The sequence below is a fragment of the Gopherus evgoodei genome, chromosome 2, assembly GCF_007399415.2.
Source record: "Gopherus evgoodei ecotype Sinaloan lineage chromosome 2, rGopEvg1_v1.p, whole genome shotgun sequence".
NCBI classification, from domain to species: domain Eukaryota; kingdom Metazoa; phylum Chordata; order Testudines; family Testudinidae; genus Gopherus; species Gopherus evgoodei.
This window is the reverse complement of record NC_044323.1, coordinates 150,575,539-150,602,442: the sequence shown is the minus strand read 5'-3', so window position 1 is coordinate 150,602,442 and position 26,904 is coordinate 150,575,539. Positions and strand designations below refer to the sequence as shown.

At 46.0% G+C, this 26,904-nt stretch overlaps 1 protein-coding gene across 2 annotated transcripts in view; it reads left to right on the top strand.

Moving 5' to 3' along the window:
- Positions 1-26,904, top strand: part of LOC115646278 (tetraspanin-15-like) — a 221,497-nt gene that overhangs the window by 86,526 nt on the left and 108,067 nt on the right. For both annotated transcript variants that reach the window (XM_030551930.1, XM_030551929.1), the window contains exon 4: positions 13,764-13,859. In XM_030551930.1, the coding sequence (XP_030407790.1) occupies positions 13,764-13,859 (96 nt within the window). The remainder of the gene's footprint in view (positions 1-13,763; positions 13,860-26,904) is intronic.

Genomic DNA, 26,904 nt, shown 5'->3' with positions numbered 1-26,904 from the left:
CTTGGCTCATTGTTGCATTGCAGGAGTTGCAGATGCCATTTGTTGTGTGATAGGCTTCCAGTTCCTCCTTCTGGATTGGTACCAAGGACGGATTATCTCTGCATTAGGCCATCATATTCCAAACAAGCAGGCTGAGTCACCTGAAGTTAGAGATGTGGGGCCCGATTCTTCATTGACTTGCAACTTATGTTGTCATGTATACCTGGGGACAATGGGTGTAAAATGCTTCCAGTTGCATGACGAAGTGGAGAGCTCTCATTGTGGTGCACAACCATGAATGACAGCATGAGAGGTCAGGCCCTTCTTAACTCTGATTTCTTCTTCATGTAGTGTCCCTACAAGTGCTCCACTCTAGGTGTGCTAGTGCCCCCTGTGTCTTCAATCGGAGATTGCTCATAGCAGTGTCCATTTGGCCTGCGCATGCGTGCTGGTCAGCCTTGTGCCCTGTGCCATTGTTATACAGAACCACCCTCAGTTCCTTCTCAACTGCCTCGGCCTGAGACTGAGCTCTGGCAACTGTCCCATTGAGATTGCCCCAACTTTTCCTCTTCTCTTATTAATAACACATGCCCAACTGCCAGAGGAAGAAGATGATCAGCAGGAGGGAGAAAAGCTGCAAACATTTTTTTTAAATGGAATTGCAATCCTTCCATTAAACTTGTGGCTTGAGTAAAACCATTAGCATCTAAATCATCTCTTAATTTAATTTAATGGGTGATATAAATATTTAATTAAAAATCAAACAATTGGTGAGAGAGAACAGAGATTTAACAAGCGATGAATCTTCTTGACCTATAATTGTCACACTGCACAAAGCAAATGTGAATCTGCATTTGGAATAAACTACTAGGCATTTAATTATGCCAATTGATATGTAAATGTGCTCATGGAGTTGCAGATGATTTAAATTAAATACCTGCTTTTGCTGCCTTGTGCCAATTGAAGGAGAGAGTTTATGCAGCTAGAATTATTTAGCTCTCCGTCATTTAGCCGCTGTCTTAAAGTCTAGATGTAATTCAGGATGCTGTAAATGGATGGTACCACTGACCTAGGGTATAAGGTTCTTTCAACGGAGGAATAGTATGTCTCTGTGGTGCCTACAATATAAAATATTCTGGAGCACGTAGCATCTGGAAAGAGCTAAACATAGAAATGGTCACAGACAGCCTCATTATGAGAATGTGTCTTGCTTTAAATTGCTTCATTACACTAAACAAACAGTTACCTAATTTATAGGTGCAGTAAGTTCTTAGAGCGCCCTTAAAAGTTTCTAGATAGCTGAGGAGAAGAGCATTACTACCATGGGCCTCATTCTGGCACTGAATAGCCATCAGAGCCCAGGCCTTAGGAAGCAGGAGCCATTTCTTCTCTGTGTGACCTTGAGCAAGTCTCTCTGTTCTTCAGTATCTTTATCAGAAAAATAGGGGTAAATCCTTCCCTACCTCAGAGGAGGTTGGCAAGGATAAATTCTTAAATGTTTGTGAGGTATTATGGTGACAGGGTCGTGTACACAACATACGTTACAAAGACTAGTGCCCCAACACCTGGCAGCTTTACAAGCATTCTCAGGGTGTACTTTGCCTTCTTCCGGATGAACACAAGTGGCAAAGACTTGCATCTTTATGCTGCCAGCAAAGACATGCAGCGTGTGCACTTGCGTCTATTCTAAAAACAGTGTTGATCATCCCATGAAGACATCCGAGGAAGAACTGGACACACAAAACATGCACAATGAAAGCTGCTCAATATTAAGCCAAAAATCTGATTTTTTAATTGGAAAACCTAAAAAAAAAATACTTTGGCAATACAAATCAATTTTTTCATTAAAAAAAACCTAACAACATTATTTTGGCCAAAAACATTAATTTTTCCACTTGAGTTTCTTTAAAAAATGGAAAAACATTGATTTTTCCTCAAAAAATCTATTAAAATAGTTTTTGGCCAAAAGAATACATTTTTCATTTAACCTAAAAAACAGCACAACATCTTTTGGCAAAAATGTTGATTTTTCAGCAAACAATTTATTTTAAAAAATTTCTGGCAAGAATTGATTTTGCAATTTAAATTCTTGATAGAAGAATTGGCAAAAAAAATTGCATTTTCACTGGAAAAAATCAAATGAAATTTTAAGCCCAAAATATATCTTTTTAAATTGAAAAACCTCAAAAAATATTGAATTGTGGCAGAGCTGTCAGCTATGGCAAACCTGCGGCTTTATCTTGTTTGTCTTCAAGCTAATGATGGTCATTAAAAAAAATGCCCAGCAGTCTATCTTTAGATCAGAATTAACATTTTAATAAACTTCTGCATAAGTGATTTCTTAAAAGCCTTTTCAGAATATCCTGCTAATTTTACCACCTCAGCAGGCTGCGTCTTCTTCTATGGGGTCCCCGCGTGTGTCTCCTCTCACACCTTCTTTTTCAAATTCCTCTAGCATTCTTCCTCCCTATTCCCCAGCTCACCCAAGATTTGATTTTCATGTCAGAATTAATTAGCAAAATAAGCCCCCTCCCTTCATTAATATTTCTGAGTGTTTGTGGCTAGTGGTATCTTGTCAGAAGTCAAACCGCAAACATACTCTGGGAATAGGGCCTGCTATTTAGAATTAGAGGCTTTGCTTTGAGTAAGCTAATAAGCTTTCCAAGCTTCTGTAAACTGCTTTTTATATTAAACTACTACTTAATTTGAAGTATCTGATATGTCAAAGTATTCTTGATATGTGCTCTAGGGATTGCACGATGAGTCCTTGATGGGCTACCTCTGTCTCTCCCTTAATGTAGTTTTGTGAATAATTAAATTACCAACAAGTAACTGGATAAAGGTTGGTAAGCTGTGATAATGTTTGTAGAGGGCTTCTTTCCCATTTGTAGCTCCCTCGCTCCATTGAAATGTTCTTTTATTTAACCTGAGCCAACTCCACATGTACACTTGTGCTAGATTGAAGACCCACACTTCAGTCTGGCATCTGCAGTTTGACTGTGAAAGGGTGGAGGGAGGGAGGGCACTGGGGAGAGGAGGTGTACAGGCTGTGGACAAAGGGAGCTGTAGCATTTTTCAGGTGGACCCCCACCCGCCAAATAACCCTCTTTCCATCATGCTCAGGCCTCTAAGGCAGTGATTCTCAACCTATTTACCATTGTGGGCCACATCCAGTACTACCTGAATGGCCCTGAGGATGTCACATGGGCTGCAGCTGTGTGCTGATTGGGCTGCAAGTGGGCCGTGGGTTGAGAATCACTGCTCTAAGGACACAGTGACTTTAGGGATGTGGGGGAGGGACAGTGTGACATGATACTTCAGGATATACCCCAACATAACTGACTTTTTAAATGTGTGTGGAGGAGCTTAAAGACACACGCAACCCTCCTACTGCTGCAGAAGTTCTGCAAGCTGTTTGTTGTGTTCAACCGTAGCAATCAGTTCACATTTTCAAGGTAATTTCTGCTTTCCTCCCTGTCTTGTAAAGTTCCCTGCATGGAATGTGGGATTTTACACAGCGGAGCAGAATTCTACCCTTTCTTTACTAGTGAATAGATAAGCAAGCTTGATTCCATGCCTGTCATCCTCAGCTGGGAACAATTTTCCCCTCCCACCACACTCCACCTAATCAGGATACTCCACTAAGCAATTTGACCACCTGGGGTTGAAAATTGAATATCCAAACCAGGAAGTGGTTCCCTCCCCACGTTCCTTATCGCAAAAGAATAAAATCAGCCATGTCATTCCACCCAACTGAAACGCAGATGAAATTTAAAGCAAAGGACCTTTCCTTAAACTTCTTTTTGGAAGAGCATGAGGAGGTTGTTATTCAGTGTGATAAAACGTGGGGACCTATGTAGGAGTTGGCAGTGAAAGGGTTAGTACAGTCTCTAAGAAGAGATCACAGCTGCGTGCCCTTAATACAGTGATTGTGAGGGTGGCAGAGACAGGCCAGCTGTGTTGAGTTAATTAATTTATCTCAAGCATGCCAAAGGCTGAGCTGTGAAGAGACAGGACTAGCTCATGGCTAGACAGCACTGGGGGAGGGAATTGGTGAGGAAAGTCTTTTTGCGTGTGTCCATTTGTGGTCTCAGATTTTAGCTACACATAGGGTTGCCAACTTGCTTATATTTAAAACACAGACGCTTCAGAAGGAATGCCAGAACCTCCCCTGCCCCACCCCTTCCCGAGGCCCCACCCGACCCCACCTATTTCGCCCTCAAGCCTCACCCCTTTCCTGTAGCCCCCACCTCTTTCTCTGAGGCCCCGCCTCCATTCACTTCCCCCCCACTTTCCATGTGCTTCAGTCAGACACCGGTACTAGATCAGTATCTGTTGCTGTCAACTCTTAAACACAGATCTACACTGAACTAAAGAGACTCTTTAAACTATGGGTACTAACATGTCCCATATCCCCTCTCTATGCAACTAGCCAATATGTTGCAATACAAGTTCTTCTTCGAGTGATTGCTCATATCCATTCCAGGTAGGTGTACGTGCCACGCGTGCACGTCTGCCGGAAACTTTTTACCCTAGCAACCCCAGTGGGCCGGCAGGTCGCCCCCTAGGGTGGCGCCAGTATGGCAGCTGATATACACCCCTGCCGGCCCGCCCGCTCCTCAGTTCCTTCTTACCGCTGTGTCGGTTGCTGGAACTGTGGAGTGCGGCTTGCTGACCTCCACATCCATAGCTCTCCTGTACTTGTTCGTCGTTTTTAGTTGTAAATAGTTCATAGTTAAGTAGTAGATAGACTGTTCGCATAGTAGTTAGTTAGAATCTTGTATATAGTTGTCTAACATCGCTTGCGGGTGGGCCGTTGCCCTCCCCGGCACCTGGCACCGGGCCCATGCCTGGCTCGCCGGGCTTCAAGCAGTGCTCAGCATGCAAGAAGCCGATGCCTACGAGTGATTCCCACGACACATGCCTTAAGTGCCTGGGGGAATCGCATATCAGCGAGAAGTGCCGCATTTGCAAGGCTTTTAAGCCTCGCACGAAGAAGGAGAGAGACCAAAGACTCTGCGCTCTCCTTATGGAAGCGGCTCTGTCTCCGGCACCGGCGGCGCAGTCAGCCAGTTCTACTCCGGCACCAGACCGCGCCGGCACCGGCAAGTCTCCCCGGCACCGACCATCTCCGGCACCGGGAGCAGACTCACGTCCCTTGGCGTCTGCAACAACATCCAGGCAGGCCCGAGTGGAGCGCCCGGCACCTACCCTGGCCGCATCACCGCCTGCAGGGCTGCTGTCGACTCCGGGCCCGGAAGATCCATCGAGTCCAGCCCTTCCTAGCTCCCCCTTAAGATCAGGGGTCAAGCTACGGGTACCGTCTACGCCGGAGACCTTTGCCTCGGCTCGGGACTTGATCGCAATGACGGAGCCATCGCAGCCTCAGCTGGCACCCCCGGGACGGGTAACCTCCAGGGGTAAACCGATGCTTCGAGCGCTGTCTCCCGAGTCCCGGCACCGATCACCCCGGAGGCGTGAACGCTTGTGCTCGGGGCGCCGCTCGGAGTCCCAGCACCATTCTCCCAGGCGGTACCGGTCGTACTCGCGGCACCGATCACCATCTGCACGGTCCCAGTCGGGCTTGTCTCACCGCCGGCACCAAGACTCGAGGAGCCGTTCACCTCGGCGTTCGGCTCCTCGGTCGACCTCCCGGCACCGAACCGGTGGTAGGTCCCGATCCCGGTCGACCTCCCGGCACCGCGCCGGTGGTAGGTCCTGGTCTCCGCTGCCGTCCCGACACCGCGCTCATCGAAGGTCGCGGTCCTGCTCCCGGCACCGACATCGCTCCTAATCCCAATCCGGATCCCAGCACCGGTCATCACGCCGTTCCTGATCCCGATCCCGGCACCGATGTGGGTCGCGGCACCGAGCCTCGGCACCGAGGGGAGCGTCGGTCTCGGCGCACAGAGTCGCATACCAATCAGGCTCAGTGCCTCCGTGGCCTTCTAGGGAGCCATCGGTCTCTTCCCAGACTGACAGCGCCTATGCCATGGGTCAGGACAGACACTCGGCCCTGTTCCAGGACCCTCCACCACAAGAGCGAGGGCCTCAACAGTGGGGGTTTTGGACCCCATGGGCATATTCCCAAGCCCAGGGTCCGCAACACATTACCCTCCGCCCTACGGGGGAATGCAGACCACCGGAGGCGACGGTATCTAGACCCCCTCACTCCCCGGAAGCAGACGGCAGGTCCAGTCACCGGGACCCAGAGCTCCCTCCAGGGACGGAGGTGCAGCCCCACACGCACCCCCCCGTGGACACTTTGTTGCCGGGGGTTTCCTCATCCTCTTCTCCAGATGAGGCAGTGGCGGGTACCTCGTCCTCCAGTCCTCCCCCGCTGGATCTTAGGGCACACCAAGACCTCCTCCGCCGGGTGGCACAGAACCTGGACTTGCAAGCGGAGGAGGTGTCTGAAATTGAGGACCCGGTGGTGAGCATCCTTTCGGCCGATGCGCCCACCAGAGTGGCCCTGCCCTTTATAAAGACAATCCAGGCCAACGCCACTAACATCTGGCGGTCACTGGCCTCCATCCCTCCGACCGCTCGAGGGGTGGAACGAAAGTACATGGCCCCCTCGAAGGGCTATGAATATCTATACGTTCACCCGACACCCTGCTCGTTGGTGTTCCAGTCGGTGAACGACAGGGAGCGCCACGGGCAAGAGGCCCCAGGGCCCAAGTCGAAGGAGGCGAGACGAATGGACCTCCTGGGCAGCAAGGTCTATTCGGCGGGGGCGTTACAGCTCCAGGTCTCAAACCAGCAGGCCCTCCTCAGCCGATACTCCTTCAACTCGTGGGTAGCGGCGGGGAAGTTCGCGGAGCTCTTGCCTCAGGACGCCTGCCAGGAGTTTTCCACCATCCTGGACGAGGGCAAGAAAGTAGCAAGAACATCGCTACAGGCCTCCCTTGATGCTGCTGACTCGGCCGCTCGGACCCTGGCCTCGGGGCTCACGATGCGCTGAATTTCTTGGCTGCAGGTCTATGGCCTTCCACCGGAGCTCCAACATACAATCCAGGACCTCCCCTTTGAAGGCCAGGGCCTGTTTTCTGATAAAACAGACCCTAGACTAAAAGACCTCAAGGACAACAGGGTCATAATACAGTCGCTGGGAATGCATACGCCTGCGACACGGCACAGGCCAATCCGGCAGCAGAACCAGCAGCAGCAGCGGCGGCCGTACCCTCAGTTCCGCCCGCGGCAGGACCTCTCTAGGTGCCACGGCAGGAACAACCGCCGCAGGCAGTCCGGTGGCCAAACGGGGCAGAACCAAGGCTCCGCCAAGGCCCCTCCAGGGCCTAAGCCTTCATTTTGAAGGTGCGCCCGAGAGCGCAGTACCAGTTTCCCCTCCGGATCCCTCCCCGCAGTTTTCCAACCGCCTTTCTTTTTTCCTCCCGGCATGGACCCGAATAACGTCAGACCGTTGGGTCTTGCGTACGGTGCAGGCCGGTTATCGCCTGCAGTTTTCTTCCCCCCCCCTCTCTCCCACCATCCCCGTCCCTCTTCAGGGACCCCTCTCACGAGCTATTCCTCCGTCAGGAGGTGCACGCGCTCCTTGTCAAGGGAGCCATAGAGGTGGTTCCGGACAACGAGAAGGGTAAGGGGTTTTATTCCCGCTACTTTCTAATCCCCAAATCCAAGGGCAGCCTCAGGCCCATCCTCGACCTGCGGGAACTCAACAAGTATATCGTGAAGTTGAAGTTCCGCATGGTATCCCTTGGAACCATCATCCCATCCCTGGATCCCGGAGACTGGTACACCGCCCTCGACATGCAGGACGCTTACTTTCACATCTCCATTGCCCCCCAACACAGACGTTTCCTCCGCTTTGTGGTCGACCGCCAACATTATCAATTTGCGGTCCTTCCGTTTGGCCTCTCTACGGCCCCGAGGGTGTTTACAAAATGCATGGCAGTCGTCGTCGCACACCTTTGACGTTGCCGCATTCACGTCTTCCCCTACCTGGATGACTGGCTGATCTGAGGCACATCGGAGCTGCAGGTCCGCGACCATGTCGACAGGATCAGCACCCTCTTTGCTGTCTTGGGCCTCGTCATCAATGTGGACAAGTCTACTCTGCTCCCCACGCAGCGGATAGAGTTCATCGGGGCCGTTCTGGACTCTACCCTGGCCAGGGCCTTGTTACCCTTGCCCAGGTTCCAGTCGCTGTCGGCCATCATTCTACGTTTGCAGGCGGCCCCGCTGACCTCTCTACGAACATGTCTGGCCCTTCTAGGCCACATGGCAGCCTGTACGTTCGTAACGGCGTATGCCCGACTCCGCATGAGGCCTCTTCAATCTTGGCTGATTGCGCAGTATCGGCCCGCCAGACATTCGTTGGACACAGTCGTCACCGTTCCTCAGAGGGTGCTGGACTCCCTTCACTGGTGGCTGGACCAGTCCATAGTCTGTGCGGGGCTCCCGTTCCATCCGCCCCAGCCCTCGGCATCCCTGACCACGGATGCCTCAGATCTGGGCTGGGGGGCACACTGCGGCAGAGAACTCAGGGCTTGTGGACACCTCAAGAGATCAACCTTCATATGAACATACGAGAGTTGAGAGCGGTCCGCCTTGCTTGTCAAGTGTTTGTCCATCTCCTTCAAGGTCGTTGTGTCGCGGTGTTCACCGACAACACGACGACCATGTTTTACATGAACAAGCAGGGCGGCACCAGGTCCTCTCCCCTGTGTCTCGAGGCAATGCACCTCTGGGAGTTTTGCATAGCCCATTCGGTTCACCTTTCCGCCTCCTATCTCCTGGGAGTGCGGAACACTCTAGCGGATCGGCTGAGCAGATCCTTCCGTTCGCACGAGTGGTCCTTCCGTCCGGACGTCGCCCTCTCACTCTTCCAGAGGTGGGGTCGTCCCCGGATGGACCTCTTCGCGTCCAGGCAGAACAGGAAGTGTCGAGCATTCTGCTCCTTCCAGGGTCGGGAACCAGGGTCTCTAGCAGATGCATTCCTGATCCCATGGACAGCCCACCTGTGTTACGCATTCCTGCCATTTCCGCTGATACACAGGGTTCTCCTCAAGGTGCGCAGAGACAGAGCCTGGGTGATTCTCATAGCTCCAGCATGGGCCAGACAGCATTGGTACCCCATATTGCTGGACCTCTCAGTAGCCAACCCAGTTACCCTGGCCCTACATCGGGACCTGATCACCCAGGACCACGGCAGGCTCTGTCACCCAGACCTTCCGTCTCTACACCTTACGGCATGGCTCCTGCATGGTTGACAGGCTCCGAGTTGCGCTGTTCTACCCCGGTTTGGGAGGTTCTCATGGGCAGTAGAAAGCCTTCCACCAGGGCGACTTACTCAGCTAAGTGGAAGCGTTTCTCCTGCTGGTGTTCAGAGAAAGCTCTTCGCCCTACGGAGACTCCCGTCACCACTATTTTAGACTACATCTGGTCCCTCAAGACCCAGGGCCTGGCGTTGTCGTCCCTCCGGGTCCACCTAGCAGCCAGCTCCGCGTTTCATCCTGGAATGGACGGATGTTCTGTCTTCTCCCACCCTATGGTGGCGAGATTCCTGAAGGGACTGGAGCGGCTCTATCCACAAATCCACCCTCCGGCCCCTTCATGGGACCTCAGCCTGGTCCTAACTCGGCTCATGGGCCCTCCATTCGAGCCATTAGCTACTTGCTCCCTGCTCTACCTCTCGTGGAAGACAGCCTTCCTAGTGGCCATTACCTCAGCTAGACAAGTGTCCGAGCTGAGGGCCCTCACAGTGGACCCACCGTATACCATCTTCCATAAAGACAAGGTACAGCTGAGGCCTCACCCTGCCTTTCTTCCCAAGGTGGTCTCAGCTTTCCATGTTAACCAAGAGATTTTCCTCCCAGTCTTTTTCCCAAAGCCCCATTTGTCCCGCAGGGAGCAACAGCTCCACTCGCTAGACGTCCGTCGGGCGCTAGCATTTTATGTGGACAGGACCAAACCCTTCCGCAAGTCCCCCCAGTTATTTGTGGCGGTAGCGCACCGGGTCAAGGGGCTACCGATTTCCTCCCAGAGGTTATCTTCCTGGGTTACCTCCTGCATCAGGACTTGCTACGACCTGGCCCACGTTCCAACGGGCCGTGTGACTGCTCACTCCACCAGAGCACAAGCATCATCGCTGGCTTTCCTTGCCCACGCGCCAATCCAAGAGATTTGTAGGGCGGCGACCTGGTCATTGGTCCACACATTCGCTTCCCATTACGCCCTGGTTCAGCAGTCCAGAGATGATGCGGCCTTTGGCTCTGCAGTACTCCAGGCCGCGACCTCTCACTCTGACCCCACCGCCTAGGTAAGGCTTAGGAATCACCTACCTGGAATGGATATGAGCAATCACTCGAAGAAGAAAAGACGGTTACTCACCTTTGTAACTGTTGTTCTTCGAGATGTGTTGCTCATATCCATTCCACACCCGCCCTCCTTCCCCACTGTCGGAGTAGCCGGAAGAAGGAACTGAGGAGCGGGCGGGCCGGCAGGGGTATATATCAGGTGCCATACTGGCGCCACCCTAGGGGGCGACCTGCCGGCTCACTGGGGTTGCTAGGGTAAAAAGTTTCCGGCAGACGTGCACGCGCGGCGCGTACACCTACCTGGAATGGATATGAGCAACACATCTCGAAGAACAACAGTTACAAAGGTGAGTAACCGTCTTGTCTTATGTGATGTAGTCAGGGAACAAAGTTACTAACAGGATGAAAAATGTTAAGTAGGGAGGGATTTAAAAGTGCAAAGGGCTCTATGGAGAGAATACTTAGATCTCTGGTGTTAGCAGCAGCATAGCAGCATAGTTCAATAACACCAACACACAAATGTAAAAGGTAAATAAATAAAAACGGGGGAAAGAATCAGATCCAACACAACAAATCATAATTGTAGCCAACAGCCATAAGACAAATCTCATAGTTTGTTGTGCTGCCTAGCCCTGTCTTCAAAGGGCTGAAATACCTATGTATTAATAAATCCCATTTTGGGGAGGGATTTCTCTACAGACACAATCTAAGATGCTGTCAGGGAAGCCAACAGCATCTACACGCGTCTCCTGATAACGGCAGGCAGGTCGATAAAGATACTTTTATTTACTGGAAGTCGTGAGCTTGTGTAGAAAATAAAGGATTTATGTTTGGTTAGAACTAATTGGTGCCTTTTGTATCAGCTCTGCCTTAGAGATCTTTGTCAGCTTGTTGTTTGTGTGTCCCATTCCACATAGCAGAGTCCTGTGTTTCATGACTGTAGCGGGGTGGTTACCTCATTCCTGAAATGAGAAGAGTGAGAACAGCTGGGGGAAGCTGAGTGAGTAGCTGACCACAGGTGTGGCCACTCAATCAGGGCCCAGCTGGCCCTGATAAGGGGGCCATGGGCCAGAAGTTGGAGGAGTTTCTCTCTAGCGGTGGAGAGAGAAGGACTTAGCTGCCTGGGAGCAGGCTACCAGAGGTAGAATAGTGCTGGGGAAAGGCAAGAGGAGCTGTGGAGTTCCAGCCTAGTAACTCTCCAGGCTGCAGGCCTTGTACAAGGCCTAAAGAAGGTACTGGGGCTGCAGAGATGCAGTCCAGAGTTAGGCAGAAGCAGCTGGTCCAACTGTCCCCCCCACACACCTTGCCAATGATGAGTGGCCATTACAGACTGCAGTCTGCCCCAGAGAAAGGGGGCTAGATGATGACTGGCAGTAGCCACTGAGGCAAGGTGGATATAGTGGGTTGGGGGTTCCCCAGGACCTAGAGTAAGGGGTACTGCTTGGCAGAACCCTCAGGTAAAGGGCCACGGAGATCTGGGAGAGATACAGGGTCTGAGGCAGGCAAGACACTGGCCAGCAGAGGGTGCTTTGAAGCTGGAAAAGACCTAATTCCAATACAACCAGCAGGAGGTGCTGCACCGGTGAGTCTTCATGCTGCTACAATGACCTTCAAGGGAAAAAATAGTACATGATAAGTCTTTGACCAGAAAGGTCAGATTTTGCTCTCCCTTACTAGAGTTTCCAGCCCTCCAGGATTGTCCTGGAGTTTCCAGGAATTAAAGAGTAATCTTTAATCAAAGATTGTCATGTGCTGAAACCTCCAGGAATAGGTCCAGCCAAAATTGGCAACCCTATCCGTTACACAGGTGCAGCTTTTATTGAGAGCAATAGGCGTGGTAGCTGCTGCGGAAGTGGAACAAAGTTCTGTAAATGAGTTGGCAATCACCCGTCGGTCCCCTCGTGGCCTGGGTGACCGAAAAGGTTCCTTCAACAGAGTCGTTTTATCCATTTTTAGGAGGCAACCTGCCCTGGGGTTTGGCTTGCAGCTGCCCTGCTCAGAGCTGACTCCTTTGAAGACTTCCCAGAGTCCATTCCCCTCAGCAACTACCTCAGAATACAGAATTGGCAGACAAGGTTTAGGAAAAACTGAGCAGGAATGCACATTTTTGTGACCTGTCTTCTAGGTTAAATTGGCAGGGCCTGGCCATATTTTAGTCAGAATACCAAAGTGTGTGACTGCCCTGTCAAGTTTGGATTATTTGGGAAGTCAAGATTAATACTCTCTCTGTGATCCAGAAAGACAGTTGGAATGACCTCCAGTGGAATGCCCCCAGCTCAGGATGGATAAGGACCAATGTGCTATCGGTACAGCCCTAGGCATAGGCATGGACTGGAAGAGAAAGTGGGGATGTCAGAGGCAGGAGGAGAAATGGCTGGTGTGCCTTGGGTTGCAGAGTAGCCCATAGGCAGCTGTTGAATGCTGCTTTAAGTTAGGCACTTCTCTGATTCATACTGGGAGATGTGCTGGCCCCAGGAGTTTGCCCAGAGTTAGTTGGCTCAAGGATACCTCTAGGCCAGACATTCTCTGCTGCACCTCCTGAGATGTATGGCACAGAATCTGACAGGGTCTGCTGACCTGAACACAAAATGACTGTCTGTAGACAGCAAAGCCCTTAGGCCTGGTCTGCACTATGAGGTTAGGTCGACGTAAGCTGCCTTGCATCACCCTAGCTGTGGAAATGTCTTCCCTTAAATTTGGCTCCTGCTGACATAAGTGCCTCTCTATGCTGATTTAGTAACACCACCTCCCCGCGTGGCGTAGAGTCATGGCGGTTGTAATCAGGTCGATGCAGTGTCCGCTTGGACACTGCTTTGCTTATGTCAACTGTTGTTGGCTTTCAGGAGCTGTCCCACAATGCCCCACCCAGACAGTACAATCAATACAAGCACTCCTGGCAAGGGCATGCATCATCAACACAAGGAGGCAAGTGTTCACACACAAGCAATTTAATATCTGTGATGGCTTTTGGGTTGCCATACTTTTGTAGTGCAGACATGGCCTTCGATATTTAAAGATGCAGTATGCAGCAAATAAAGGCAGAGGTTATATACAAGAGTGCTAACCCTGAAGGTTCAAAAATCAAGAGTCAGGCACCCGCAAGTACCCAGAAATCCAAAGTATTTAAAAAATAAACTTTGGGTTCTTATTTACTTTCTGCTGTTTCAAGTTTTAGGGATCACATTTTCAAGATTTTCTTCATAATCACCAAGACTGGGAATGTGTTTTTTTTGGTTTGTTTGTTTACATGAGAATCTCAACTTTCATTTTAATCACCTGACTCCAGTAGCTGGAGCTTTAAAAAAATACCAACTATTCTGAGATGCAAAATCATAAGACATGGCAACATTGCGGCCTAAACCTTGGACAGTGATCGAGAAAGATGATGGTGGTTTGTAAAAAGGCATCATTTCTGTAGCCTTGTATTTGTCTTCAGTTCTTGGTATTTTTCCAAGCATCTTTTTCACTTTGGTATTGTGCTGTTGCTGCTTTTTGTTTCCCCAGATGAATGCAGTTTTCCATTCCAACATCCAAGAGGGGATTAGGCATTATTATGATGACCTGGATTTCAAGAACATTTTAGATTTTGTACAAGAAAAGGTTAGTTTTGCTGTGGTTTTGCTTTGTTTGTTTAAGTGTTGGCATGTTATTGTAAAGATTGACTTGACACAATAATTCACTCGATCCTTCCAGAAGAGCCACCTGTGCTTCATTAAATAGCAACCAAATAGTCAATAAGGGGAATATCAACTGAAAGCAGTTATTGATTTTTGTTTTTCTTTCTGAAAATGTCTCATGAGTAGTAAGCTGCAATTTCTATGAGTGTGAGAGATATTAAAAATATAGGTGATAATTTCCTTCCTACCTGGAATTCATTTCCATTTCAAGGAATATTGTATTCAGTTTTCCTTAAAAATGCATCCGTCGATCAATCAATTATTTTCGGTTCTGCAATGATCCAGACAAACCCGACAGGTGCTTTACAGTTGCAATCACTCTGCTACTGAGGCTAAACATTCTTTCTGGTTAGTCTCGTGCTTACCATGAAGAATCTCACACAGTTAATTTATGCACTCGCAATATATAATAGTGTGTGTGCGCCCACTCCAGGAGAGAGCCCATTTGTGCCTTGAGAGAAGTTACTTTTTATCTTCATGTTTTCATGGATAATCTCTGTTAATTACTCAGTATTGTCATTTTTATCACCTGAAATATTTTTTACATTAATACAAGCTCTGATGCTAAGTAGTTTGGTTTTTTTGCTAAACTTCAAGACTATTGAAGCCAAGCCTCAGAAATACAATACTTGATGATCTGCTTTAAGGCTGGGGTTTACAAAGGAGCCTAACTCTTCATATGTACAAGCCCTTAGCGGCCCTATTACTGTTGAAATTCAATAGTAGCTATGTAAGTAAAATTTTCAAAAATACCTAAGTGACATAGGAATCCAAATTGCTTAAGATCATTTGAAAAATCCCATCCTACTTTTTTGTTAATTATCAAATAGGAATGACAAGAAGAAAGCATACCCCATCTCTCAGAGGAGGCAGTGTGGCATAGGTGTTAGAGCAGTGGGGTGGGATTGAGGAGAGCTGGGTTCTATTTCCAACTCTGCTATTGGCCTGCTGGGCAACCTTGGAGAAGTCACTTCCCCTTATTGTGCCTCAGTTTCCCCATTTGTAAAATGGGGGTAATGATGCTTACCTCCCTTTGTGAAGTATTTATAAAGCCCTGTCTCGATTCCAATTCAGGTAATTATTTTCTGTTTTCCCTGACTACCCTGCAATCTTATTTGGCCAAGGCATTCACTTTTTGTCCTGAATTTCTGTATAGCATTGCTGTAGGATCCATTTAATTCATAAGTAGATGAGGTGATTATTAGAGATCACTCTGAATGAAAATAGAAGAATACCAGATACTCTGCAAACAATACAGTATTTAATGCAATCAAGGTACCATGGCTGCTGTTAAAGAATCAGCATCTACCCACAGTTTCCATACAATGCAGTGTTTTACTGTACATAGAGTAGGAAGAATTGCAGGAATTCCGATACTTCCATGGGTAAATATTGATTTTTTAAATGGAGACCTGTAATTGAAAGGTATATTAAGTATCTGCTAGCTGCAAACATGATACTTTCCTAGCAAGAGTTCAGAGGGAGTCACAAGAGCGTATATGACTAGCCACTGCTCATTCTACACTCTTCCATCCTGTGTATCCTGTTAGCAGAAGTGATCTGGCTTATTAGCGGCATGATTTTTAAAAAAGTCATGTGGTTTTCTGGCAGCAAACATATGGTAGGGAGAGTTTTTCAAAAGTGCTCCTCTCTCTCTCACTGGGAATAAATGGCTCATGTTTTAGAAGTGAGGATAGTTTATGATTTTCATGGCCATGGTTTGAATGCCGCCCTGTTGACTGAACATTTCCATTTGATACCATTTGTCAGGATTTGGGAATGGGTGACAAGGGATGGATCACTTGGTGATTACCTCTTCTGTTCTCTGGGGCACCTGGCACTGGCCACTGTCGGAAGACAACACTAGATGGACCTTTGGTCTGACCCAGTATGGCCATTTTTATATTATGATATCCGTTAGGTTGTTTGTATGAAATGCATTGATGGCATTGTAGGTCCTACTGGATAGGTATTTATATCATAAAACCTGCCTTCATTATTGCCTTTGCTGAAATTCTCAGCACAGAAGTCAAGAAAGGAACAAGGCATGGAGCATGAACAACCTCTTTACGTGCGTGAGCACCAGCTGAGGCACCAGTTGTGCAACTACTTGTGAATTGATTAGAGAGAGGCTTCCACAGCATCTGCTGACCTGAGATATGTGTATTTTTTTTACAGGTATCTGTGTGGCACCCATCACTAGAGTAGCTGGGTGTAGTATACAGGGACTTGTATACAAATACTAAGTAATTCCTGTGTGCAGGGAGCTAATAACCTACAGCCTTAATGTATATGTGTCTCAGCCTTATGAGATTTCTCTCACCAGTTACCCACAGCAAGAAGGGTTTTGATCAGTGATTGGCTATTAATAGTTCTATTATCATCCTCACAAGCAGGGGCGGCTCCAGGCACCAGCACGCCAAGCAAGTGCCTGGGGTGGCAAGCCACGGGGGGCACTCTGCCGGTCGCCACAAGAGCAGCAGGCAGGTTGCCTTCAGCGGCATGCCTGCAGAGGGTCCGCTGGTCCCGTGGTTTCGGCGGACTTCCCGCAGGTGTGCCGCTGAATCCGCAAGACCAGGGACCTCCTGCAGGCAAGCCGCCAAAGGCAGCCTGCCTGCCGTGCTTGGGGCGGCAAAATACCTAGAGCCGCCCCGGCTCACAAGAAGTGGAAAATGGGGGTGATGCAAACTTTGTGTCTGAGCTGGTACATTTTCATAGCTATTTGACAATGTTGCTGGGTCCTGTGTTTCTTTAAAAATAGCAAGATCTAATATTTCCGGGTCGGTCTTTTATAAACACTAGATTGAGGTGCACAACAGAGAACATGGAAGCTTCAAAATCATGTCATTCTGCCTCACTTCCTGACTACAGGCTCTGCTCACATAGGCTCAGTCATGGGAAACATGGTGTGGCTGTAGGGGATCTAAGGAAGGATAACAGCCAGACAACTCAAGAGTCCCAGTTTCCTGGCACCAAATGGAACAGTGTTCTCTTTTTATAGTCTTGTTTGCTCTGGTAAAGGCATAACTGAGTATGGATATTCATGAAGTCCTGTATTGGGGGTAGCCGTGTTAGTCTGTATCTACAAAAATCAACAAGGAGTCCAGTGGCATCTTAAAGACTAATGGATTTATTTGGGCATAAGCTTTTATGGGTAAAAAAACCTCGCTTCTTCAGATCTGCATCAATAAATTGACTGTAGCATAGCTTCCTTTTAAAGGGCACCCTGATCAAGCATTATTGCATTTATTTCTGGTATCATCAGATGGAAGTGTGGAAGCAATAGAAGTTAAAATATTAGCATAATAAATATTGCAACCCACAAGCTTGGGGGAGCTGTTCCACGTCCCGATTTTGTAGTTAGATACATCCTTGAATGAAACCTTGAATCATGAGTCAGACCCTTGAAAGCTGAGAAGGGTACTGTGTTTCTTGTTCATACATCAAGCCTCTTTTCAACCAGAAATCAACAGAGTTAATCTTCCAACATTTCTATAGTTCTTTTCTTTATGGAATTTAACAGATGATAACCCTTTTGCTAGCTAGTCGGTCCATCTCACAGAACTTAACAAGAGACTGATGTGGGTTGCCAGAGGGTTGCCAGAGGTTCAAAAGCCCTAGAGATTAGATTTCATTCTTTTAGGCTTCAAAGTAACTTTCTTTTAAAACCATAATGCACTTCTACAGAATTCTGTTGGCTTTGCCCAGGATCTTCAAAGGGAGGGAGATAGGCATCCTATTTCCCTTTAAAGTCAATATGAGCTGCAGATCTTTGCCTTCCATCAGTCTATTCATTTTTGTAGGATTTTTCTATAGGAGTTTCCTCATTGTGTAAGGAAAATCATTCTGTTGCACTGACAAGGCCTGCTGCCTCAGCTACTAACTAGTGCAAAACAAATCTACCAAGGCTTAAACTCATTTTGCGTTAACTGTAACCTGCCACCCATGCAGTAGCAGCCTGCAGAATTGCATAGGACCCTAAGAATTACCATATTGGATCAGACTAGTCCCACAGCCAGATGCTTCAAAGGTATAGGAATACCTTGGGCCAGGACTATTCCTCTTTCAAGCTTAGAAAATAAACTGTCTGAATTAGAAGGGATTTGTAATAACTTTTAACGTGAAACTGTGCCCCAGTGGACAATGTTAAAGATACTTAAACCACTGATTAGCTGTTAAAATCAAAAGCCTTGCAATTTCACTCTCAATTTGAAGTCCATGGTAATACAGTATTTCACATTTGAATAGCCCCTTTAATTTTAAAATGTCAAAGCACTTTACAAATAGTGCACCTAGCTCCTCAGACCTGAGAGAGAGTAAGCATTATCCCTATTTCATCATTTGGGAAACCGAGGCACAGAAAAGGAGGGAGTAAATTTCCTTTAGAGAATCTGTGGCAGAGCTAGGAACAGAATCCAGGAACTGGACTCCAGTTCTTTACCTTGACGAAGATAATTTTTCTTCCGTGGAAAAGTAAGCCAATCCCTCTTACTACTGAAAGGACAAAGTGTAAAGACCAAGATTCTTGCTATAACAAATTTATGTGTTATACATGCTTGGAAATAGCTTCAAAGCTGCTGTTTACTATTGCTAAAGCTTGGCAGTTTTTGCAAGTCATACCACTATTCAGAACTCATTCAGTTGCCTTAACTGAGGAAATAATTAATAAACTAGATTTTATATGTTGTCAAAGGTAATAAATAATGCAAGTAATAATGCAAAGGAGATTGGTTAGGACTCAATAAATCATTTGGATTAGTTTCCCTTACACCATATGAAGTAGTAGCTGGAACATTGATAATACTGGCCTCATAACAACTGTTGATTTTTATCTACCTATCGAATAAACTTCACTGTGTGGGTGTCAGCAGCATGATGAATTTTTGAAGGGTGCAAAATCTCAGCAACTGAATTGTCAAAGGCAAGGGTCAGCAGGTGCAATGTGTGCCTTGTAAATATCCTTTTTCTATGACTTCATGCACTACCCTTGCAGTCTGCTTGACCCAAAGCACTCTGCATTTCAATAACACCAAGGATCTCAAAGCACCTTACAAATGTCAATTGAAACTTTGTCTACATACACTTGAACCAGATAGTTAACTGGTTTAATTGAATTGGGTTAAACTGGCATCATTTAACTGGTGCGAGTATGTTTATATATACTCTGAGGGTATGTCTCCACTGCAAAAAAGACTCCTTGCAGCAAGTCTCAGAGCCTGGGTCACCTGAAACCTTGCTGGGTTTCAGAGCCTGGGCTCCAGCCTGAGCCCAGATGTCTACAGTCCTGTTTTTAGCCATGAATCGTGAGCCTGAGTCAGTTGATCCGGGCTCTGAGAATCACTGCCATGGGTCTTCTTTTGCCATTAGGCTTGGTCTACTCTGTGAGGTATTGCCAGCACAGCTGTGCTGACTAGGAGTGTGGGGGGAAAATCACACTCGCTAGCTGACATAGTTATGCCAGCAACCTTCCACCCAACCCCAGTGTAGACACAAGTATACTGATAAAAGAGTGCTTTTGCCAGTGTAGCTGAGGTCGTTCAGGGAGGTAGTGTATCTATGACAGCAAAAGAACTTGTTATACTGACATGCTGCATCTCCACTAAGGGTCTTTGCCATCCTAGCCATACCAGCAAAGGCTCTGTAGTGTAGATAAGCCCTTACTTCAGTTTATCTTTAACGTATTCCTAATCAATTTAATGTAAACTGAAACAAGAGTGTCTACACACACGCACTGGTTTAACTAAACTGGATTAAAATAAAATTAAACTGGTACAACTCTGCTTGTGCACTTGCCCTAAGCCTCCTAAATCCTCTATAAGATAGGTATTAATATACCTATTTTATAAATGGGTAGACTGAGGGCCAGAGAGCTGACAGTTTTTTCACAAGATCATATAGCACGTCTCTCAGTGGCACAGCCAGGAATCAAACTCTTAGGTCCTGATTTAAAGCCTCCTCCCCAAACCACCTACGATGGGAGATTTTCAAAAGTGCTTAAGGCCATGTCTGCACTACGAGCTAGGAGTGTGCTTTCTCTGCTCATATACACATGCCTGTTTGTACTCAGCACAGCTAAGCTGTATCTCGACTGACACTACTTGTGCTACTCTGTGCAGCTACATGGCTATTTATATTCATACTAGCTAGATGAGAGCTAGTGCAAGTATGTGTACATGAGCTGCGGAATCGCACCCCTCACCTGTAGTGCGGACCTAGCCTGAGTGACTTTGACCACTGGAAATCAGTCTCTTAGGCATACTAAAGCCATTTCCTCCCCCTGCTTTGTGGTTCTTTTCTGAAAAATAGCTTATTAAAAACAAATGGAAAAATGTGTAAAACAAGTTAACTGCTTAGCTCAGATTTATTATTTGCACATACAAGAAATTTTTTTGTGTCCCGTTGTTTAGCTTGAAAATTCAGGCCCACTGCTTGCCTATAAATGGGCGTTTCTCTTGCAAACATGTTCTTCCTTTTTAGTCTCTCTCAGAAAAAGATGAAAGGTTTCTTTCACCAATCTTGCTCATTATCCCATGAGTCTGTCACTGGGATGTGTGTTTTTTGTTTTAACAAACACACGCTAACAACCATCTAGAAGACAGAATTGTAATACCACTATCAGATTTCTTATATCTACAATACCTTGCCTATCATCAACATGGATCATTTTTGATAATGTGACCCCTAAGGCCACATCTGTTGGGTTCCATCAAAGTGTAGCAAGAAAGAAAACATGAAAACTAGCTCTTATGCTTCCTTCAGATCTAAAACCACATTTGAGTATGTGGTGTCTTGTGAGAAGTAAATACTGGCACAGTAAATAGCTAGGAATATATCTAACTTCCCAGGGAAAAACACCCTCCAAGATCCTGACCAACACTTTGAAGGAGCTAGAAAATGCAGCCATGAAGAGTCCACACCAGATTTTCTTCCAACATTCATCCTCGTGTAAGACTTGGCACTGTAGCGATATAATCTCTTCCAGCAGAGCGGGCATGCGCAAGAAAGCTTAATTTGGGACTGTGCACTAGAAAGGGACATTTCAAGTTGCTGAGCACCAAGTAATTTTATCTCCAAAAAATGTACCCCCAAAAAGATCTAGAGAAACAAGAAATGGCAGGGGGCCAGTTCTTAGCAATTGTCTTTCTCAGTGCCAGTTCCGGGATGTGACTTTCACTGTCAGTCACATGCAGTTCTGTCTCTGCTTTAGGACACCCAACAGTTAAGCAGAGCAATCACAGCAATTAACTATGACTAAATGAAAAGGGGTAGGAGAGTAAAAGCAAAATGAAACAAGGCACAAACAGTGGCGACTTCAGTTCTAATCACTTCTGGATGCCCCTCTGTGGAAGCTTTTAACAGAGATTAAACCTTAAAAGTGGCGTCTACCCTAGAGGGGACACATCTCTAAGTAAACTACAACCAGAGTATCATTCCTCAAAATTAGAAGTGAGTCCTTCCTGTAGCCCAGTGGGCTAGCTTACCTCTATTCTAGTCATTGCTTTGCATTATATTCTGCTTTATTTTATTCAGTAGTAAATGCAAGGAATCTACAGGCCTGTATCCCGTAAGACATTGGCTTTAGCAGCTAGCCTCATTCTTGAGGCTTACGAACTTTGGCATAGATAAACTTAGGTAACCCATAAGTTTTGGGGAACTGGAAGTCAAATGTAAGGGGGGAATTTTGCCTATAATGACATCAGCCAACCACAGAAACAAGAGCTACCACCAGCTTCTGGAAGATGGAGAGACCACAGGATATACATCTACCTTACTGAGTTAGAGTGTTTGTGACTTTACTAAATGGATTCATAAATTATTTATTTGGGAATATAGACGAGTTCCTATAGTGTGAGTGTTGCAGCTGTGCACATTTGGCTCCCCAACTGTATAATAATAGTACTGGGCCTGATCTTGGGACAATGACCTGTCAATCTTCAAAGCAATAACTGGGAATTCTTATTCATCATCTATAGACCAGGCTACATTTTGCAACATATCATAGATTAGGGGGAAAGGACTTTCATTTAAAGGTTGGTGAGTGCTGTTCAGTTTATCATGGATAACATAAAGAGTTTATAAATAGGTAGGAGCGGCGCCAGGGTTTTTGGCGCCCTAGGCGGGGGGGGGGGTCCTTCCGCACCCCCGGTCGTTGGTGGCAATTCTGCGGCGGGGGGATCCTTTCGCACTTCTGGTCTTCGGGGCACTTCAGCGGTGGGTCCTGGAGTGAGTGAAGGACCTGCCGAAGAATTGCCGCCAAAGACCCGGAGTGCGGAAGCACCCCCCACCGCCGAATTGCCACGTAGGATGGCAAAATGCTGCCCCCCCAAATCCTGGTGCCCTAAGCTACTGCCTAGGTCGCCTAAATGGAAGTGCTGGCCCTGTAAATAGGCAATGTGAGTAATCTTAACTAAATTCTATGAAGTCAAAGCAGGTGTTGAAATCAGTTACTTAAAACGCGCCATTCAAGGAGCTGGCTTGAGGCAGAGAAATTTAATGAATATTAAGAATTTAAAATCTGAATTATATCCCACTGTTTCTCTCTATTTACCGAGATTTGTTTATGTATCCTCACTTGAAATACATGGTCCAAGTACCCTGGTGTTTCACAGTAGACGCTGTTAGTACCTTCAGTTACAATAGCATGTATCTGCTCCATTCCTGAACTGGAACAAGAGCTGACCAGGATTTTTATGTGGACCCAGAGCATGGAGACCTGGCACAACTAACAAAGTGAATTACACTTTGTAGAACGACTTAGTAAATCAGACCCCACGAACGGGGTACCTGTCTTGAACTAGCCTCAGTCTGGGTAGTTGAGTGAAAGAATCTGAGGGGCTGTGTGCAGTGTACCTGAAGGGCCACAAGGGGGCACGCTTGAGGGCAGAGCCCTATGGCAGTCATCAAAGCTGTTGTTGTCCTTTCTTCACACCAAACCATGGAGTCCTGATTCTTGTCTTTTTTTATGCTCAGTAAGGAGTTGCTTAGGCATTGCCAGATACCTAATTAATACCCCAATTAATATAAATATCCTATACTCCAGTGGCTTCTTCTATTAGTAACCAATTCTAGCATCAAATGACCTTGTTGTGTCACATATAACCATCTCACTATTTACATAACATGTATCTGGAAGTTTTTGTATGCAGATTTGCATTTAGACAAAATATTGCAAACATGCATCTCAAAAGAGGCTTATGCCATCTTTAAGCATTAAGGGATTGTAAAGTTTTTCCAAGGTTTTTTTAAGAGGAAACATGAGTTTTAGAGCTTATCTACACAATCCCTCAGTGTGATCTATGTGGGTGTGAACTGTAGAATGCTCTAATGCATTACGTCCTAACTGCCCCAGGTAGCCCCTGCTGGCACAAACTAAAAGGGACTGAGGGCATATTAATGTAGCTCTACGTCAACACAACCTGGACAATTCAAGCAACATATTAATGCTCTACAGTTCACACCCCCATAGACCACACTGCAGCATCTTGTAGATAAGCCCTTAGTCATAACCAAAACATTTCCCAACTATACACGTTTTCTGTGAAGATAAATGAATGAAGAAGACTTGAAAGTGTCTCTAAAAGAAATTATGTTCAGTATTTCTCGAATTCTTTGTGTGGATTTGAAACAGAGGTTTTTCTCTGTGAAACTAGGGGGTATGTGAAAAAGCCCACGTTTACTTCTCTTGATAACAGATCTCTCCACGTTATTTCTCTCAAATATCCTGAATAGAACATCCTTGCATTTTTACAAAGTCTTGTACTCAAGAAGAGACCTCATCTCTATACCAGTCTTGTATCTCATACCAGCAGGATGTACCTGGGTTTTTGATCAGAAGATCTCATTGATCTGCTGGCTCTTTTGATCAAAATAGTCTTTTTATTTAAGATCTGCTATTTGCAGTACATTTACAACTAACTATTAAAGACTTCTATCAAATATCTATACAAAGCAAGAATCACAGTAACACCTTTTATGCAACTTTCAAAACAAAATATAAAAGAAAAGTGTTAAAACAAAATGGACATTATAAACTGGATTTCAGAATCTGTGTAAACATATTTGAGGTGATAAATGTATCTTTTCTTTGACACTTTGGGAGTCCAGATCTCAACTTTTATAAAACTTTGGAGAACATTTGGATTCAACTGAGAGGTATCTGCCATGAAGTTTGGATTATAATCTAAACACTGTTTAGGCAAGAGAGGAAGATTGTTTTTCATGAGGCGGGATTAATTGGATCAAACTCTTAAGTAAATTCTGTATTAAAAGAAACAGCACACAAGTTTGGGACATAAACACATAACGAGCATCTCTTTCAAACACCACATGCATTGCTAAGGATAAGCCAGGGAAGAAAGAAAATAGGAATATGCTGTTGCTTTTTTTAAAAAGCCTATTTTTTCCACTCTCCTGAAAGAGAACCAGAGATGTTTGCAGAAAATACAGTTGATCATTGCCACTGACTTGTCAGCGAGAAGAAGGTCTCAAGTTGATAGGGTTGAAATTCCTTGGGGAAAGCTGTTACTTCCCAAAAGTCATCTCTTGTTAAGCATCTTAAGGACATGAGAATATTTCCTTAACCTATTCTCTGGGGAACTGAACAGGTATCAGCACCTTGTCACTCCTCAAAAATGTCAGTCCACTAATCTGCCTGTGCATCTCGTGTTCTTGCTAAGAAATCTAAAACTCTTGTGTCCCTCTTGATCAGCTGCTTGCTGATAACATCAGATTTGACCAGAACTAACCTGCTGGCTTGTACCTGAAGCAAGGAGTCATGTTCTAATCAAAACTCTGTAATGTCAATGGGAGTTGGGTACCTAATTTCCTTGGACACCTGTGAACATCCCAGCCTGAAGCCTTTCAGCACATGGTGCTCATTTCTCTTCAGGATTAGGTAGCCCCAAATTGCACAGCCACTGTCTGGCACAAGGGCTCCCCAGCCAATTTCAGCAGCAAGAGTATGAAATCAGGAGCTGTGTTGTCTAGTGGTCAGAACTGTCAGCTAGGACTCGGGAGCAAAGCTAGGCAAATAATAATCTTTTTTTGGGGGGGTGGGTCTGAACATTTCTTTTAAAAAAAAATCCAATCAAACTGAACATAGAATTTTTGGTGAATTGAAAAAGTCCATTTTCCAGAGTGGTTATTTGAACCTGTCTCTTCCACATCCAGGTAACTGCTCTAATCATTGGGCTAATGGTTACAAAGATTGGGGGAGGGGAACAGCAGCAGCAGAGTCACTCCCCATCTTCTCCTCTGGCCGTTTTGTGAATGGCCAAAACTATTTGTGTCAAATTCAGGAATTGTTTTGGTTTGACCAAAACTGCATTTTTTCATCAAATACGTTATTCATCCATTTCACTCAGCTCTACTTGGGAGATGTAGGTGCAGACTCCGAGTTTAGCAAAGTGTCACACTCAGGGACAGTTCACCCCCTTTAACTTTCTTCGCAGGCTCATAGGTGCACCACTTCTTTACCACTTCCAGCATGTTTGAAATCTGAGCTTCCACAAAGTTTGAAATTTCAGTTAGAGGGGTGTTGGCAAAAAAGCTAGCTGCTTTTGGGTTTGGAGGGTGAGAGATCAAATCAAAGTTTCAATCCATGTAACTTCTTCGCTGGGACATGATGATCTCTGCTGCACCAAAGGGGGCCATGAAATCTGCATTTTCAGACATCTTTTCAGTCATCGATATGCACACTCATGTCATGCGGTGCTGATGGGAGACACATGAATGATAGGGCTCTATCCTGTTCTTAAACAACCAGGATTGTACAACTGATTGAACAGCTAGTTCATTGGCGTTACTTTTATTTTGTTTATGGAGGTGGGAAATGCTTACCATAAGAATAACTACAAAGGCATGTTTGAAATAGCTGAAGTCAAAATAGTGATTCTGGAAATGGATAAGGGAACAAAGTGAGTAGGCTGTATAAGTAGCTGTCTCACCAAGTATATTAGTATTACAGACCGTGGATTTAAAAAAAAGTCAGGGAAAGACCAGAACTTCAAGATTCAAATCCAGTTCTGAATTTTTCCCAGAGTCTTGGTATGTCTGAAAATGAGATTTAAGTTGGGCCCCATCTTTAGACTTCTGGGTTCCATCACTTGTATAACATCTATATTCATTATGCAACTTTAATAAACACTTCTTATGGGTAAAATATTGAATGCAAAGTGGTCCTAATTCTCATCTGACATAACTGGTTAACTCTGACATCAATGGAGCTACTCCTGATTTACACTGGGACCAAGTATGTCGCTTATACTACTGTGTGATGTATGTAGTTATAAACTTACAATTTTGTTCTGTGTACTGCATGTTTAAACTTTTAGAAGCCTGCTTTCTGCCAGATGCTATTATACAGGAGAGGCTTCCACAGTGCTCCCTCATGGACAGTTTATCCTTCTTCTGTTTTGTCTTCTCTTATTCTAAAATACAGCATCACTCACATTGGAAGGATGTGGTTTCCCTTTGTGTTGGACAAATAGCATTTAATTAAAATAACAACCAACCCAACCAGTTCAGCGACCTGGGTGCAATAAATTTGATGGTCTCAGTCCAATTGCTAGTGGACACACACCAGTTATTAAACTCCTCACCACCGCATGTAATCTGAGCAAAGAGGCTAAGAGCTAAATGGACTATAGAGACTGAACTCCAGTATCATCTTTAGAGGCCATCTCTCCATAACAGGCTTGAATATATTGGCCAGGCAGTATGGGAAAGACAGAACACTTGCCCTCCTGTTATTTGTACAATGCCTTTGGAGGAGTAATAAGAGGACAGTTATCCAAGACTGTCAGTCTGACACCTTTCCCCATCAGCAACAAATTGATATTTCTTTCAGGGTAAAAATTTAAACAAGCAAGCTCATTTAACAGTCTCCATCCCAATTAAATAAACACGATATAGTGTGAGCTTTGTTCCATCCTGCAAAGAACAGAATATCTTTCCTTGAACTCTTTTGT